Raw genomic sequence first — 15388 nt, 5'->3', positions numbered from 1 at the left:
ATACCTGGGGAAATGTCATCGATCTCATCTAAACGTGCGACCGCCGTGAGAAAGTCAGGGACCCGAGAGACGGCCGCCGTCTATGGAACTGGGGGGGGAGGGGGGCGTAAGAAATTAATGTAGCGATGGAACGGCCATTTATGAAACCCAATGGCTGGGAAAAAAACAAGCAAACATGTCCGTCTTAAAGGGGAACTCCGCATCGCTATTTTATACATACACTAAAAATGGCGCAAAAGTTTCCTGAGAATAAAGAGGCGGACGACTCGACCGTATCAACATTTTATTGCAATAAAAACAGCAGTAATATATGATATTTATTTCAAGTGCCTCAGTCCCACCCTCCCCCGTTACAGATACACGGTTTAACCCCTTCAACGGTTTTGCCGCAAACACATTTAAGTGGTACGAGGAAGAAAATAATTTTAAAAAGCTGTAATATAACGACTGTGGCCCCGCCATCAACCACAGCGCCGCTCCAGCCTGACGGAAGGAGGAGGTGAAGCCGAGCACCGGGGTCTCTATATAATAGTGCTGGTCCGTGACTTCACCTTGTGCAATACTGGAGCGGCCATTCTCCATCCTGCAGAAATAAAAGGCGAACGGCGGGGATGTCCGCCGCCCAAATACCATTGTTCACGTATATTACGCTATCAAAGGTGGACAGAAAACAGCCAGGGCAATAATGGATGCCGGGAGGAACGCACCGGACCTGGACGGGAATGGGGGACTGTCACTTTAAATCTCAGATCTGGAGTGACGTGAGGCGACTGTGGGAGACAGCGCAGTTACTATGGATACGCTACCGAATAACCACTAGTGGTGTGTCCATAGCAAGCAATGTTTTCATTGACGTCAGGGGGCAATGCGCCGTCCATGGCGGCCATCTTTAGACACCTTCCTGTCTGCTGTAGTGATCAGACTTTGATATAAATGTGGAAGACCTCCTTAAAGGGGCATCTCCTTGTCTCCCATCTGTACGTACGACACCACAAGTACCAGGTCGGCCTCCACCACCCGACCTCTGTGGCCATTAATACTTTTTTTTTTACAGGACTTATATAATAAAATCTGAAAAATTAGACTACAACCAAACAGAATTTATTTTGCCAAACAAGCAAAAAAAAAAAAAAAAGCCTCAGGAAGGAAGAAACATGGCGGCACAAAACAGCCAATCGGAATCCTCGTTTTATTTTTACACAGCAGTTTACAAAATGTAAACTAAAAGCTGATTGCTTGCTATGGACAACAGAACTTGGAAAAAAAATAGAAGCAAAGATCTGATTGGATCCCGTGAGAAACAAATTCTGATTGGTTGCTGCGGACTATGAAGGGGGAAAATAGAAGATGAAATCTAATTGGCCACTGCGGACAACAACACTTGTAAAATGCATTCTGATTGGTTGCTATGGGTGAAACAAGAAACCTGAACTTTGGTTGCTATGGACAAATTAGGCGAAAACAATAAAACTTAAGGTGTAACTGGTTGCCAAGAGCAACAAGGTCATGTCTTCCAAGGCCTAGTAATGTCTCAGCCTTCATCCCACACACACATTTCTGCCATCTTTACACGGTGAAATAAGGTGCCGGCCGCCATTTTAAGCCTCATGTAGTTTATTGGCAGCCATTTTGAAATTCGGCCTCTTCGCACAGCATCCATTATAAATGACTTGGCTGTTTTTTATCAAGTCCACCATATTTAGCAGCCATTTTGAGCCCTGACCATTATCAATACAGTCTACGATATAGCAGCCATTTTGAGCCCTGACCATTATCAATACAGTCTACCATATAGCAGCCATTTTGAGCCCTGACCATTATCAATACAGTCTACCATATAGCAGCCATTTTGAGCCCTGACCATTATCAGTACAGTCTACGATATAGCAGCCATTTTGAGCCCTGACCATTATCAATACAGTCTACCATATAGCAGCCATTTTGAACCCTGACCATTATCAATACAGTCTACCATATAGCAGCCATTTTGAGCCCTGACCATTATCAATACAGTCTACCATATAGCAGCCATTTTGAGCCCTGACCATTATCAATACAGTCTACCATATAGCAGCCATTTTGAACCCTGACCATTATCAATACAGTCTACCGTATAGCAGCCATTTTGAGCCCTGACCATTATCAATAGTCTACCATATAGCAGCCATTTGAGCCCTGACCATTATCAATACAGTCTACCGTATAGTAGCCATTTTGAACCCTGACCATTATCAATACAGTCTACCGTATAGCAGCCATTTTGAGCCCTGACCATTATCAATACAGTCTACCATATAGCAGCCATTTTGAACCCTGACCATTATCAATACAGTCTACCATATAGCAGCCATTTTGAGCCCTGACCATTATCAATACAGTCTACCATATAGCAGCCATTTTGAACCCTGACCATTATCAATACAGTCTACCGTATAGCAGCCATTTTGAGCCCTGACCATTATCAATACAGTCTACCGTATAGTAGCCATTTTGAACCCTGACCATTATCAATACAGTCTACCGTATAGCAGCCATTTTGAACCCTGACCATTATCAATAGTCTACCATATAGCAGCCATTTTGAGCCCTGACCATTATCAATACAGTCTACCATATAGCAGCCATTTTGAGCCCTGACCATTATCAATACAGTCTACCGAATAGCAGCCATTTTGAGCCCTGACCATTATCAATACAGTCTACCGTATAGCAGCCATTTTGAGCCCTGACCATTATCAATAGTCTACCATATAGCAGCCATTTTGAGCCCTGACCATTATCAATACAGTCTACCGTATAGTAGCCATTTTGAACCCTGACCATTATCAATACAGTCTACCGTATAGCAGCCATTTTGAGCCCTGACCATTATCAATACAGTCTACCATATAGCAGCCATTTTGAACCCTGACCATTATCAATACAGTCTACCATATAGCAGCCATTTTGAGCCCTGACCATTATCAATACAGTCTACCATATAGCAGCCATTTTGAACCCTGACCATTATCAATACAGTCTACCGTATAGCAGCCATTTTGAGCCCTGACCATTATCAATACAGTCTACCGTATAGTAGCCATTTTGAACCCTGACCATTATCAATACAGTCTACCGTATAGCAGCCATTTTGAACCCTGACCATTATCAATAGTCTACCATATAGCAGCCATTTTGAGCCCTGACCATTATCAATACAGTCTACCATATAGCAGCCATTTTGAGCCCTGACCATTATCAATACAGTCTACCGAATAGCAGCCATTTTGAGCCCTGACCATTATCAATACAGTCTACCGTATAGTAGCCATTTTGAGCCCTGACCATTATCAATACAGTCTACCATATAGCAGCCATTTTGAACCCTGACCATTATCAATACAGTCAACCGTATAGCAGCCATTTTGAGCCCTGACCATTATCAATACAGTCTACCGTATAGCAGCCATTTTGAGCCCTGACCATTATCAATACAGTCTACCGTATAGTAGCCATTTTGAACCCTGACCATTATCAATACAGTCTACCGTATAGCAGCCATTTTGAACCCTGACCATTATCAATACAGTCTACCATATAGCAGCCATTTTGAACCCTGACCATTATCAATACAGTCTACGATATAGCAGCCATTTTGAGCCCTGACCATTATCAATACAGTCTACGATATAGCAGCCATTTTGAGCCCTGACCATTATCAATACAGTCTACTATATAGCAGCCATTTTGAGCCCTGACCATTATCAATACAGTCTACCATATAGCAGCCATTTTGAAATCCTGACCATTATCAATACAGTCTACCGTATAGCAGCCATTTTGAGCCCTGACCATTATCAATACAGTCTACCGTATAGCAGCCATTTTGAAATCCTGACTGTATTGTTACATAAAGTCCATTTCTTGTTCAGTGAGGACCATCCGTCCATGTTTTATCCATCATATGTAAGCAACATGTATAAAAACCAGCCCCGCTACGATTATTGGATTAAAACCTCGATGCAAAGCGGCTGGGAGTTGTAGTTCAACAACCGAATGTTGCTTACTTTAAAATGCACCATGATGGATGGTCCATAATATTCATATAGACATGCGATTTGCCCCCCAAACCCAAATCTTCCCGCATCTTCCTCCATTTTATACAATAAGTCCGTACCCACGGGTTATTCGGAAATCCTGAGCCATGCAGAAAACATATTCAGTGCTATTATGTGTGCCACGCTGGGAGCCGCCATTTTGTGAGCACATCGCGCCATTTCAAGCCTTACAGTAAAAATGGAGCACAATCGTACTACAGTAGAAGCAAATGGGTTAACAAAATTGCGCCACTCTTCCAATGGCCGGACAGAAACCGGTGCTTTCTCCTTGACTCCATCAATGGCCGTGCATACAAAATGGTTGCTGCCATTTCTTAAAGGGGACTTATCACTTGCCATAAATATGTATTTTTTTTACCTTATGAAAAAGCCACCGTTCTCCTGAATCCAGCGACGTTTTTATTTTGTTCCTGCTCCTCTCCATTCCTGAAATACGGGTCCTTCTTCTCTGTATGTAAATGGTTTTCTTTAGCAAGTAGGCGTGGTACTAAATTATTCACTTAATAGAGAATACGCCCACTTGGCTATAAAGGCTACATTTTTATAAAACGGGTCATATCTCAAAAACGGAGAGGCGCAGGAACATGAGAAAAACCACGCCGGACTCGGGAGAACGGCGGTATTCTGGCCGATTATGGCAAGTGAGGGGTCCCATTTAAGGGGGGATTCCACCAACGTTGTGAACGTGTAATAGAGTCCCATTTGCCTCGTTTATTTAAAGTAAAAAAAAAAGACTATATATCTATATACAGCGTCTAGGATTGGAAGGAAGAACGTACGAGTGCAGGATATTGTGACCATCTCCGCAGCTCTGAAGGATATATATGTATATACACACACAGCGCAACTCAAAATGGCGAACAATAAATCAATCTTTTTTCTGAAAAATAAAAGAAAAAATCCACGGCCCATGGCAGGCGACCCTGCTCCGCCGTACCAGTCCATTTAAAGAAGCAGCGACCTTTTATACTCAAGAAACAGTAAAAAATATCATCAAGATAATAAGCTGATGTCAGAACTACAAGTCCCAGTCTGCCCTACACTTGGGTCTCCTGCTAGGAAAAAAAAAATAAAAATAATAATCCAGAATATACCGGAGCTAAACTTTATAAGTCGCACAGAAATTTGGCACTTAAAAAAACAAAAAAAAAAACAAACAAAAAATATATAAAAATAAAACGCCAACTGGGGCCAGGGGGATTCATTTTTATTTAACCCCTTCAGATCAATCTAAAGGCTCCCCTAATATCCCCAGCATCAAACAGAACATATCAAAATCTACAATATCTTAAAGAGACAGTTCCTCCAAAAATATTTAAAGGGGAGGGCTGTTACAGCACAAAGGAAGATACTATTTAAAAAAACAAAAAAAAAAAAACAAAAAAAAAACTATGATACAATTGTCTCTCCGTTTAAAAAAAATACAAACTATAAAATTCTCTCTCCTTTAAGTTCCTTTTTTTCTCTCTTTTTTAAACAAAACAATAGTCGAGGAACACGCGATATTTTGCACGGCTAAAAATAATTCCATTCGTCAAAGAATGTCACATGTCAAAAAACGATATCGGCATGCAAAGGTGCACAGTTTGTCACATATATATGTATCTATATATGCATTTGTTTTCTTTTTTTGCAAGATTAAATCATGTAAACAGTATTTAGAACAGAGCGGGCAGGACGGCGACAGCCCCGCGACCGTGACAGCCCCGCAAATTCAGACATACGATATTATTGAGAGATGTTTTTTCTGTTATTTTTTATATTTTTTTTACATATTTTTTTATGCCTTTTTTTTTTTTTTTCTCCCACAGAAATCTGGGTTATGACTAAAAACCTTCGGTGGCCCGGGGAGACGAACATACGGTTCTCTGCAGCAGCTGACAAAGAATAAAAATGGCCGCCCACAGATATTAACCCTATGGGTAGACGGGACGACCGACTGACACATACCGGTCCACGTTTTAGTTATTGGTTTGGGGGTCGGTGAATAATAAAGCCCGTTTTTTTTTATCCAATATTGCACTATTCGTCTTCTGCAGCCTCTACGCCACAAGGTCTATTGCTGGCTGCAGAATGAGTTAACCGAGAATCCGACAGTGAGCTCATTCTGAGATTGTAATGCTTTTACTCGTTGACGGGGAAGGGGGGTCAGAAAAAAAACCTGATGGGTTAAAAAGAACCAAAAATGGTAAAATCCAATAAATGCGAATCTTTGAGCAAAAATTTGGGGAGCAAAAATTAAAAGAAAATGATTTTTGTTGTTTTTTTGTTTGTTTCTTAGGCATTGCTTTTCCATTATGTGTCGTGGTCTGAATTTGGGCGTAATTTTTACGTTGACAAGATGTTTTTTTTTTTTTTTAAATCTGGAGAAGCCCAAGCCGTACTCACTGTATGACCTGCGCCCCCCACAGCTGCCATGAAGAAATGGGGGGCGCTAGCCCCGCAGCGTCCCTAGGAAATGATCTGGAAGCAGTGACGGGCGCAGCCTGGACCGCCATTAATAAATAATGAAGTAAGTGGATATTAAACGGAGACCGGCATAAACTATATGAGTAAGGGGCTTTTCTGCTGCGCCCCCCACATGCCGGTGATTATGGGGGGCAACACAAGCTCAGCTGCTGCATGGAGTCTGTGCCCCGGCCCAATGTGACGTCTCTTATCGCTTCCCCCGCAATGGAGGCTTCCGGTGATCCAGGTAGGATGAGTGGTGACGTTGTTGATGGCAACCGCAGGCCCGGGTTATGGGGGTCTTTCTGTGGGTCGGTGGGGTCCTTGAAGGATTAGACGGCTGGCGGAGCTTTCTCAGACATCGTGAGAACGGACTCGATCTGCTCGTCTTCTATCACCACTGCAAAGAGAAGCGCAGAGTCAGCGGCACGAGGGAGGACACAAGCCGAAAGGTATCGGGTGACGGATATGGCCCCCCGGGGCCCAGGCCACATCTACTACCACCGCAACGTACGCAGCCAGCACAAGTAACGGGACCACCAATGGCTGCCGATGACGTCCCACCCAAACCACAGGGGGCCCAATGATGTCACACCTAACCCACAGGGGGCCGATGATGTCACACCTAACCACCAGGGGCCCAATGATGTCACCACTAACCCACAGGGCGCCCAAAAACATCACATCTAACCCACAGGGGGCCGATGATGTCACACCTAACCACCAGGGGCCCAATGATGTCACCACTAACCCACAGGGGGCCCAAAAGACATCACATCTAACCCACAGGGGGCCGATGATGTCACACCTAACCACCAGGGGCCCAATGATGTCACCACTAACCCCAGGTGGCCCAAAGACATCACATCTAACCCACAGGGGCCCGATGACATCACATCTAACCCACAGGCGGCCGATGATGTCACACCCAAACCACAGGGGGCCCGATGCCGTCCCATCCAAACCACAGGGGGCCCAATGACATCACACCTAACCACCAGGGGCTCAATGATGTCACCACTAACCCACAGGGGGCCCAATGACATCACATCTAACCCACAGGGGGCCGATGGCATCACACCCAAACCACAGGGGGCCGATGACATCACACCCAAACCACAGGGGGCCCGATGATGTCACAGCTAACCCACAGGGGGCCAATGACATCACACCTAACCCCAGCGGGCCGATTACGTCACACCTAACCCACAGGGGGCCCAATGACATCACACCTAACCCACAGGGTGCCAAATGACATCACACCTAACCCCAGGGGGCCAACTGACGTCACACCTAACCCCAGGGGACCCAATGACATCACACCTAACCCACAGGGGCCCAATGATGTCACACCTAACCCACAGGGGCCCAATGACATCACACCTAACCCACAGGGGGCCCAATGACATCACACCTAACCCACAGGGGGCCCAATGACATCACACCTAACCCACAGGGGGCCCAATGACATCACACCTAACCCACAGGGGGCCCAATGACGTCACACCTAACCCACAGGGGCCAAATGACATCACACCTAACCCACAGGGGCCCAATGACGTCACACCTAACCCACAGGGGGCCCAATGACATCACACCTAACCCACAGGGGCCCAATGATGTCACACCTAACCCACAGGGGCCCAATGACATCACACCTAACCCACAGGGGGCCCAATGACATCACACCTAACCCACAGGGGCCCAATGACATCACACCTAACCCACAGGGGGCCCAATGACATCACACCTAACCCACAGGGGGCCCAATGACGTCACACCTAACCCACAGGGGCCAAATGACATCACACCTAACCCACAGGGGCCCAATGACATCACACCTAACCCACAGGGGGCCCAATGACATCACACCTAACCCACAGGGGGCCCAATGACGTCACACCTAACCCACAGGGGCCAAATGACATCACACCTAACCCACAGGGGCCCAATGATGTCACACCTAACCCACAGGGGGCCCAATGACATCACACCTAACCCACAGGGGGCCCAATGACGTCACACCTAACCCACAGGGGCCAAATGATGTCTCACCTAACCCACAGGGGCCCAATGATGTCACACCTAACCCACAGGGGGCCCAATGACGTCACACCTAACCCACAGGGGCCAAATGACATCACACCTAACCCACAGGGGGCCCAATGACGTCACACCTAACCCACAGGGGCCAAATGACATCACACCTAACCCACAGGGGGCCCAATGACATCACACCTAACCCACAGGGGGCCCAATGACATCACACCTAACCCACAGGGGGCCCAATGACGTCACACCTAACCCACAGGGGCCAAATGACATCACACCTAACCCACAGGGGCCCAATGATGTCACACCTAACCCACAGGGGGCCCAATGACATCACACCTAACCCACAGGGGGCCCAATGACATCACACCTAACCCACAGGGGGCCCAATGACGTCACACCTAACCCACAGGGGCCAAATGACATCACACCTAACCCACAGGGGCCCAATGATGTCACACCTAACCCACAGGGGGCCCAATGACATCACACCTAACCCACAGGGGGCCCAATGACGTCACACCTAACCCACAGGGGCCCAATGATGTCTCACCTAACCCTCAGGGGCCCAATGACATCACACCTAACCCACAGGGGGCCGATGACGTCACTTCTAACCCATGGGGGGGGGGGGGGGTCAGTGACACAGAAATAATCACAGGGGTCTGATGACATCACATTTAGTATTTAGGTCATGATAAATGAATATAACAATTCTTACAGAGAGCAGGCAGCAATATTATGGGGGGCAGATAGCAATGTGGGATATCAGCGTATATAGGGTGCAGGTGAGAATATGGGGTGCAGGAAGTGATATTATGGGGGGCAGATATCAGCGATTATGGGATGTAGATATCAGTGATATTATGGGGTGCAGGTGGTGATATAATGGGGTGCAGATATCAGTGATATTATAGGGTGCAGACAATAATATGATATTATGGGGTGCAGATATCAATGATATTATGGGGTGCAGGTGGTGATATAATGGGGTGCAAGCATCAGCGATTATGGGGGGCAGATAGTGATATTATGGGTGCAGATATCAGTGATATTATGGGGTGCGGACAGTAATATGATATTATGGGGTGCAGGCGGTGAAATTTTGGGGTGCAGGCATCAGCGATTATGGGGTGCAGGTGGTGATATTATGGGGTGCAGGTGGTGATATGGGGTGCAGGTGGTGATATTATGGGGTGCAATATAGCGATATTATGGGGTGCAAGTGGTGATATTTTGGGGTGCAGGCGGTGAAATTTAAGGGTGCAGGCATCAGGGATTATGGGGTGCAGGTGCTGATATTATGGGGTGCAATATAGCGATATTATGGGGTGCAGGTGCTGATATTATGGGGTGCAGGCGGTGATATTTTAGGGTGCAGGCATCAAGGATTATGGGGTGCAGGTGCTGATATTATGGGGTGCAGGCGGTGATATTTTAGGGTGCAGATATCAGTGATATTATAGGGTGCAGGTATCAGTGATATTTTGGGGAGCAGGTGGTGATATAATGGGGTGCAAGCATCAGTGATTATGAGGTGCAGGTGGTGATATTATGGGGTGCAGGTGGTGATATAATGGGGTGCAAGCATCAGTGATTATGGGGTGCAGGTGGTGATATGGGGTGCAGGCGGTGATATTTTAGGGTGCAGATATCAGTGATATTATAGGGTGCAGGTATCAGTGATATTTTGGGGAGCAGGTGGTGATATAATGGGGTGCAAGCATCAGTGATTATGAGGTGCAGGTGGTGATATTATGAGGTGCAGGTGGTGATATAATGGGGTGCAAGCATCAGTGATTATGGGGTGCAGGTGGTGATATTATGGGGTGCAGGCGGTGATATTTTAGGGTGCAGGCATCAGGGATTATGGGGTGCAGGTGGTGATATTATGGGGTGCAGGGGGTGATATTTTAGGGTGCAGGCATCAGGGATTATGGGGTGCAGGTGGTGATATTATGGGGTGCAGGGGGTGATATTTTAGGGTGCAGGCATCAGGGATTATGGGGTGCAGGTGGTGATATTATGGGGTGCAGGCGGTGATATTTTAGGGTGCAGGCATCAGGGATTATGGGGTGCAGGTGGTGATATTATGGGGTGCAGGCGGTGATATTTTAGGGTGCAAGCATCAGTGATTATGGGGTGCAGGTGGTGATATTATGGGGTGCAGGCGGTGATATTTTAGGGTGCAGGCATCAGGGATTATGGGGTGCAGGTGGTGATATTATGGGGTGCAGGCGGTGATATTTTAGGGTGCAGGCATCAGGGATTATGGGGTGCAGGTGGTGATATTATGGGGTGCAGGGGGTGATATTTTAGGGTGCAGGCATCACGGATTATGGGGTGCAGGCGGTGATATTTTAGGATGCAGGCATCAGGGATTATGGGGTGCAGGTGGTGATATTATGGGGTGCAGGCGGTGATATTTTAGGGTGCAGGCATCAGGGATTATGGGGTGCAGGTGGTGATATTATGGGGTGCAGGGGGTGATATTTTAGGGTGCAGGCATCAGGGATTATGGGGTGCAGGCGGTGATATTTTAGGGTGCAGGCATCAGGGATTATGGGGTGCAGGCGGTGATATTTTAGGGTATGTACTGTATATAAGAGAACATATACTTTCTTACTGCTTACAGGCTTCAGATAATCCCCCGCTGTTAGGATTTAGAGGTTCATGATATGTAATATCCCCTGATAGTAGAAGGGGCGCAGGCAGAATACATACACACATTATTTGGGGGCAGTGCAGGCAATATTTACAGGTGTAATGGCGTGCACGCGTGTTGGGGGATACAGGGGGGCTGCATGCGTACATGGGCTCATACATGGGGCAGATGGTTCAGGGTGCAGAGAATTGAGGGGTACACGGGGTACCAGCTGGGTGACAGTGTCAGGTTACCCACCTCTCTGGCTGCGGCCAATCTGGCCGAGTTTGGGGGGCCTCTTGCCGCCCCCCTGTCCCGAGCTGCCATAGAAGTTGCCGGTGTCCTGCAGGCGACAGGTGAGGGGGATCTGTCCGGCCATGTCCCCACCTCCATCCGCGTAGTGCCCCCGCTGCTCGGCCTCGCTGAAGGGCAGCACCTCGGACATGGTGACACTGGGGATCCCCGGGGACACGGACACCGATCACAGCCCACTCCAGAGGACGCTGATCACTCACCACGGAGACTCCCGATCACATCCTCCGGCTGGGGGTGCGGAGGGGACCTGTGGGGACGGCACGAAGAGCAGTCAGAAGGGGGGATACTAGGGGAAGGGGTCCCCAGGCTCTGCTGGCTGAGGGGGGTCACCTGCTGCAGTGTTGGGGGTCTGCAGAGCTGCACTGTGCATCGTTACTAATGGAGTCCAGTGGCCGCAGATCACAAGGGGTTAATACTGGGGGCCAGTGATAGCATTATTGGGGGGATCCAGAGTGGAATGGGCCTCGAAGCAATGTAAGGAGGGGGCACTGCTGGGTACATAGGGGCATTGTTAGGGTTAAAGGGGGCTGAAGACCAGCATTTATCACTGAAGATTAGAGGGGTCCTGGACAACATGGGGTGAGGGCATAAAGTGGAAAACCCCAGTATTCGGGGGTCTCCCAATCACCATTATTATTGGGGCTCTGAAGCGCTGACGCCCATGGTGCTGAACCCCCCACAGCTGCAGACAATGAGGCAGTTCAGACCGATGCAGGAGGAGCAGGTTTAGGTGCAGCATAGATGATTGTAGCACGCCATGGTAGGGATCAGGGAGAGGGTCTGATTTAGGCAGCAGGTGGGGTAATACACGACCTGGTGCCATCAGCAGGGATCATACGCTGCAGGTGGAGGAGGATCAGGTGTTACATGGGGGTAATACACGACCTGGTGCCATCAGCAGGGATCATACGCTGCAGGTGGAGGAGGATCAGGTGTTACATGGGGGTAATACATGACCTGGTGCCATCAGCAGGGATCACACACTGCAGGTGGAGGAGGATCAGGTGTTACATGGGGGTAATACACGACCTGGTGCCATCAGCAGGGATCATACTCTGCAGGTGGAGGAGGATCAGGTGTTACATGGGGGTAATACACGACCTGGTGCCATCAGCAGGGATCACACACTGCAGGTGGAGGAGGATCAGGTGTTACATGGGGGTAATACACGACCTGGTGCCATCAGCAGGGATCACACTCTGCAGGTGGAGGAGGATCAGGTGTTACATGGGGGTAATACACGACCTGGTGCCATCAGCAGGGATCACACTCTGCAGGTGGAGGAGGATCAGGTGTTACATGGGGGTAATACACGACCTGGCGCCATCAGCAGGGATCATACTCTGCAGGTGGAGGAGGATCAGGTGTTACATGGGGGTAATACACGACCTGGCGCCATCAGCAGGGATCATACTCTGCAGGTGGAGCAGGATCAGGTGTTACATGGGGGTAATACACGACCTGGCGCCATCAGCAGGGATCATACGCTGCAGGTGGAGGAGGATCAGGTGTTACATGGGGGTAATACACGACCTGGTGCCATCAGCAGGGATCACACGCTGCAGGTGGAGGAGGATCAGGTGTTACATGGGGGTAATACACGACCTGGTGCCATCAGCAGGGATCACACACTGCAGATGGAGGAGGATCAGGTGTTACATGGGGGTAATACACGACCTGGTGCCATCAGTAGGGATCACACACTGCAGGTGGAGGAGGATCAGGTGTTACATGGGGGTAATACACGACCTGGTGCCATAAGCAGGGATCATAATCTGCAGGTGGAGGAGGATCAGGTGTTACATGGGGGTAATACACGACCTGGCGCCATCAGCAGGGATCACACGCTGCAGGTGGAGGAGGATCAGGTGTTACATGGGGGTAATACACGACCTGGTGCCATAAGCAGGGATCATACTCTGCAGGTGGAGGAGGATCAGGTGTTACATGGGGGTAATACACGACCTGGCGCCATCAGCAGGGATCACACGCTGCAGGTGGAGGAGGATCAGGTGTTACATGGGGGTAATACACGACCTGGTGCCATCAGCAGGGATCATACTCTGCAGGTGGAGGAGGATCAGGTGTTACATGGGGGGTAATACATGACCTGGTGCCATCAGCAGGGATCATACTCTGCCGGTGGAGCAGGATCAGGTGTTACATGGGGGTAATACACGACCTGGCGCCATCAGCATGGATCACACTCTGCAGGTGGAGGAGGATCAGGTGATACATGGGGGTAATACACGACCTGGTGCCGTCAGCAGGGATCACACTCTGCAGGTGGAGGAGGATCAGGTGATACATGGGGGTAATACACGACCTGGTGCCGTCAGCAGGGATCACACTCTGCAGGTGGAGGAGGATCAGGTGTTACATGGGGGTAATACACGACCTGGTGCCATCAGCAGGGATCATACTCTGCAGGTGGAGCAGGATCAGGTGTTACATGGGGGTAATACATGACCTGGTGCCATCAGCAGGGATCACACGCTGCAGGTGGAGGAGGATCAGGTGTTACATGGGGGTAATACACGACGTGGTGCCATCAGCAGGGATCACACGCTGCAGGTGGAGGAGGATCAGGTGTTACATGGGGGTAATACACGACCTGGCGCCATCAGCAGGGATCATACGCTGCAGGTGGAGGAGGATCAGGTGTTACATGGGGGTAATACACGACCTGGTGCCATCAGCAGGGATCACATGCTGCAGATGGAGGAGGATCAGGTGTTACATGGGGGTAATACACGACCTGGTGCCATCTGCAGGGATCATACGCTGCAGGTGGAGGAGGATCAGGTGTTGCATGGGGGTAATACACGACCTGGTGCCATCAGCAGGGATCACACGCTGCAGGTGGAGGAGGATCAGGTGTTACATGAGGGTAATACACGACCTGGTGCCATCAGCAGGGATCACACGCTGCAGGTGGAGGAGGATCAGGTGTTACATGGGGGTAATACACGACCTGGTGCCATCAGTAGGGATCATACGCTGCAGGTGGAGGAGGATCAGGTGTTACATGGGGGTAATACACGACCTGGTGCCATCAGCAGGGATCACACTCTGCAGGTGGAGCAGGATCAGGTGTTACATGGGGGTAATACACGACCTGGTGCCATCAGCAGGGATCATACGCTGCAGGTGGAGGAGGATCAGGTGTTACATGGGGGTAATACACGACCTGGTGCCATCAGCAGGGATCACACACTGCAGGTGGAGGAGGATCAGGTGTTACATGGGGGTAATACACGACCTGGTGCCATCAGCAGGGATCACACTCTGCAGGTGGAGGAGGATCAGGTGTTACATGGGGGTAATACACGACCTGGTGCCATCAGCAGGGATCACACGCTGCAGGTGGAGGAGGATCAGGTGTAACATGGGGGTAATACACGACCTGGCGCCATCAGCAGGGATCATACGCTGCAGGTGGAGGAGGATCAGGTGTTACATGGGGGTAATACACGACCTGGTGCCATCAGCAGGGATCACATGCTGCAGATGGAGGAGGATCAGGTGTTACATGGGGGTAATACACGACCTGGTGCCATCAGCAGGGATCATACTCTGCAGGTGGAGGAGGATCAGGTGTTACATGGGGGTAATACACGTCCTGGTGCCATCAGCAGGGATCACACGCTGCAGGTGGAGGAGGATCAGGTGTTGCATGGGGGTAATACACGACCTGGTGCCATCAGCAGGGATCACACGCTGCAGGTGGAGGAGGATCAGGTGTTACATGAGGGTAATACACGACCTGGTGCCGTCAGCAGGGATCATACTCTGCAGGTGGAGGAGGATAAGGTGTTACATGGGGGTAATA

The 15388-nt window shown here is 49.1% G+C and overlaps 1 protein-coding gene across 2 annotated transcripts in view; it reads right to left on the bottom strand.

Annotated features, from left to right (window-relative positions):
• Positions 1–270: 270 nt before the first annotated feature.
• Positions 271–15388, bottom strand: part of CAMK2N1 (calcium/calmodulin dependent protein kinase II inhibitor 1) — a 56871-nt gene continuing 41753 nt past the window's right edge. Inside the window, exons 2-3 of one of the 2 annotated variants that reach the window (XM_069742592.1) lie at positions 11500–11803; positions 271–6945 (exon numbers count right to left, since the gene is read on the bottom strand). In XM_069742592.1, coding sequence (XP_069598693.1) covers positions 6878–6945; positions 11500–11686 — 255 coding nt within the window. In that variant the 5' untranslated portion in view covers positions 11687–11803 and the 3' untranslated portion in view covers positions 271–6877. The remainder of the gene's footprint in view (positions 6946–11499; positions 11804–15388) is intronic. The other variant, XM_069742593.1, reaches the window with a different exon arrangement.

This window comes from Ranitomeya imitator, chromosome 10 (assembly GCF_032444005.1).
Source record: "Ranitomeya imitator isolate aRanImi1 chromosome 10, aRanImi1.pri, whole genome shotgun sequence".
Classification (NCBI taxonomy): domain Eukaryota; kingdom Metazoa; phylum Chordata; class Amphibia; order Anura; family Dendrobatidae; genus Ranitomeya; species Ranitomeya imitator.
The sequence above is the reverse complement of the archived record's forward strand: the minus strand, read 5'-3'. Positions and strand labels throughout refer to the sequence as shown.